General features: G+C 38.3%; 1 protein-coding gene across 1 annotated transcript; it reads right to left on the bottom strand.

Annotated features, from left to right (window-relative positions):
- Positions 1–570: 570 nt before the first annotated feature.
- Positions 571–933, bottom strand: LOC141816998 (secreted RxLR effector protein 161-like; the record flags this gene model as incomplete). The annotated part of the gene is made up of 1 exon (XM_074704709.1): positions 571–933. A coding segment is annotated over exon 1 (363 nt), but the record flags the coding sequence as incomplete, so codon positions are not given.
- Positions 934–3,159: the final 2,226 nt, after the last annotated feature.

Here is a 3,159-nt window from a genome sequence, read left to right as displayed (position 1 = left end):
ACACCAAATTTTGTATGTGTTCATGAATATGATGAAGGATTTTCTTGTCCCACTCTTTGAATTTTTTTTTTCATTTCAAGCTAAAGTTGAATAATCCACTCAATACTTTTATCTTCCACCATATTTGCTTTATCATTCTTCCATTGAGAGTTGTGGTGGATTTTCTTGATGAGTTCAATTGTTCGAGACGGACAAAGTTGTAAGTGTGTGGTGTGTTGGGGGTGTTGGCTCAGAATCGATGAATAGCACACTCGATATTACACACTCTAATACAAAGAAAATAGAAAGCAAAAAGGGAGCAGTGACTTCACGAAAATATTCTTGCAGTGAATGAATTTTCCATACACTCTTGGGTTGTATATATACACCACAAGTGATAAGATCTGATGTCACTTAAGCCATACAACTAACGCCACGTAAGCCATAAAAATAGAAAAAGCTAAACCAAAGACTAAGTCATAGAAACTATCAAGAAAATAAACGTTATAACTAAACCTTATCAGGATTATTTGCTCACATTACTCCCCCTAATCCTGATATGGCAGATTTGTTATCAACAAATAAAGTTACCGACTTTGGCTCTACACCGGTTAATTCGTTGGCAAGGCTCCTCAACCACAATATTAATGCATGGCAGGCTGCAGTTGTGGCTGCCATGAACTCTGCCTCACAAGATGAAAGCGCCACTGTCTTATGCTTCTGTGAATTCCATGACACCAAGCTTTCATTAAAATAGAAAGCCATTCCACTTGTACTTTTCCTCCCATCGAGATCGCCGGCTAAATCACTGTCCGAGTAGCCGAATATACCAATTTCCTGGGGTCCCTTTATGTAAACAAGCCCAAAATAAATTGTACCTTTCAAATACCTGAGAATTTGTTTGATCACTTTGTGATTCATGATTGTAGATCTCTCCATGTATTTGCTCGCCATTCCGATAGAATATGACAGGTCCGGCCGTGTGTGTAATAAATATCTCAGACAACCAATGATGCATCTATACTTTGTAGCGTCAACTGGAGTCCCTTCCAAGTCTTTATGCAGCTGTGTCTTGGGTTCCATTGGATGCTTTGTGGCATTGCAGTTTGTCATCTTGAATTGAGATAAAATTTTCTTGTCAAAACCTGATTGTCTAAGTAAAATTTGGCTCTTCTGTTGCTCCACTTCGATCCCTAAGTAGTAGGAGAAAAGACCCAAATCACTCATCTCAAATTCTGTCATCATTTGTTGTTTGAACTTGTTGATTTATTCTGTGCTACTTCCTGTTACGATGAGATCATCGACATATACTCCAACAAGTATACTTGCTTCTCCTTTACCTCTTGTATATACTGCATGTTCTTGAGTACATTTTTTGAAGTCAAACTCTTCTAGACTCTTGTTCAGTCGCACGTTCCTGCAGGCTCGTGGAGCTTGCCACAGTCCATAGAGGGCCTTGGACAATCTGTACACCTTATGTTCTTGATTTTGTACCTCAAACCCTTCTGGTAGAGTGACATATATTTCTTCTTCTAACTCTCCGTTAAGAAATGCTGACTTCACATCTAGATGGTGTACCTCCCAGCTTTGATTTGTCGCAAGCGCAAGAATGACTCGAACAGTGTCAAGTCTAGCGACAGGTGCAAACACCTCTTCACAGTCGATGTCGTGTCTTTGTACATAGCCTTTAGCCACTAATCTTGCTTTGTGCTTAATAACTTTCCCATCTGCATCTTTTTTCAGTTTGAACACCCACTTTAGACCGATAGGTTTGCGGCCTAATGGGAGTTCAGTTTGTTGGTAATTGATCCAAAATTAATCATGGAGTTAATGGGTTGATGACGTGGCAATTAGTGGTAGTAATGGTGAGAAGAAAAGTGTCTAGGTTCAATGTATTTTCATTAGTTGAGTTAGTGGGAGATATTTATGGAGTTAATGAGTTTAATGTATTATGTAAGTAGCTTATAAATATGCTACGTATCATGAATGAATGAATAAGAGAAAAATTATTATTGTGTAATCTCCGTGTCTATTTTCTCCCTCCTATTATCTTCCTCCAATTTTCTAACAGTGGTATCAGAGCGCGAGGTTCGACGTGTCCTAGTTGCTTGCAATGGCGATTAATGGAGCTTCTCAACCTCTCATCCCCATTTTCAAAGGCGAGTGCTACGAATTTTGGAGTATCAAAATGAAGACTCTATTTAGATCTCAAGATCTTTGGGATTTAGTAGAGAAAGGTTTTGATGACGAGGATGCCGATGAAAGTCGATTAAAGGAGAACAGAAAGAAGGATTCAAAGGCATTGTTCATCCTTCAACAAGCAGTACATGAGACGATTTTCTCCAGAATTGCAACTGCCTCATTTTCCAAAGAAGCATGGGAAATACTGCAGAAAGAATTTCAAGGCTCCTCTCGAGTGATAGCAGTCAAACTCTAGACTCTCAGAAGTGAATTTGAGGCCTTACTTATGAAGGGTAATGAAACTTTACAAGATTTTTTATCTAGAGTAATTTCGATCGTTAGTCAAATAAGATCGTATGGAGAAAATATTACTGATGCAATTATTGTTTCAAAAGTTTTACGAAGTTTGACTACGAAATATGATTACATAGTAACTGCGATTGAGGAGGCTAAAGATCTTTCGGTTTTCTCTTTTGATGAACTAATGGGCTCTTTGCAAGCTCATGAGGCAAGGCGAAATCGATCAGTTGAGAAGAATGATGAAAAGGCATTTCAAGTGAAGGGGGAGATAGAAAAAAAAGAAGACTTCGTTGGCAAAGGTCGTGGAAGAGGAGGCTTTCGTGGTAGAGGACGTGGCAGAGGAAGAAGTAATTTTGATAGGCAAGTCAACGGGGATCAGAAATGGAACAAAAATTCTTTTCAGTGTTATGGTTGCAAAAGATTTGGGCATATAAAGGCAAATTGTAGAAATAGCTCGCAAGCAAATTATGTGCAAGAAGAAACAAAAGAAAGTAAGTTATTTATGGTTCATTCTAATTCTAATGAAGTTCAAAACGATATTTGGTTTTTGGATAGTGGATGTTTGAACCACATGATTGGCAATAAGTCGTTATTTAAAGAGCTTGATGAATCTCAGAAGATGCTAGTAAGACTTGGAGATAATAAGCAAATACAAGTCGAAGGCAAAGACACTATTGCCGTGGAGACTAGCAATGGTAA

The sequence above is a fragment of the Curcuma longa genome, unplaced genomic scaffold (assembly GCF_044706935.1).
Source record: "Curcuma longa cultivar G26 ecotype Majalengka, Jawa Barat unplaced genomic scaffold, ITB_CL_G26_1.1 contig_19001, whole genome shotgun sequence".
In the NCBI taxonomy this organism is placed as follows: domain Eukaryota; kingdom Viridiplantae; phylum Streptophyta; class Magnoliopsida; order Zingiberales; family Zingiberaceae; genus Curcuma; species Curcuma longa.
The sequence above is the reverse complement of the archived record's forward strand: the minus strand, read 5'-3'. Positions and strand labels throughout refer to the sequence as shown.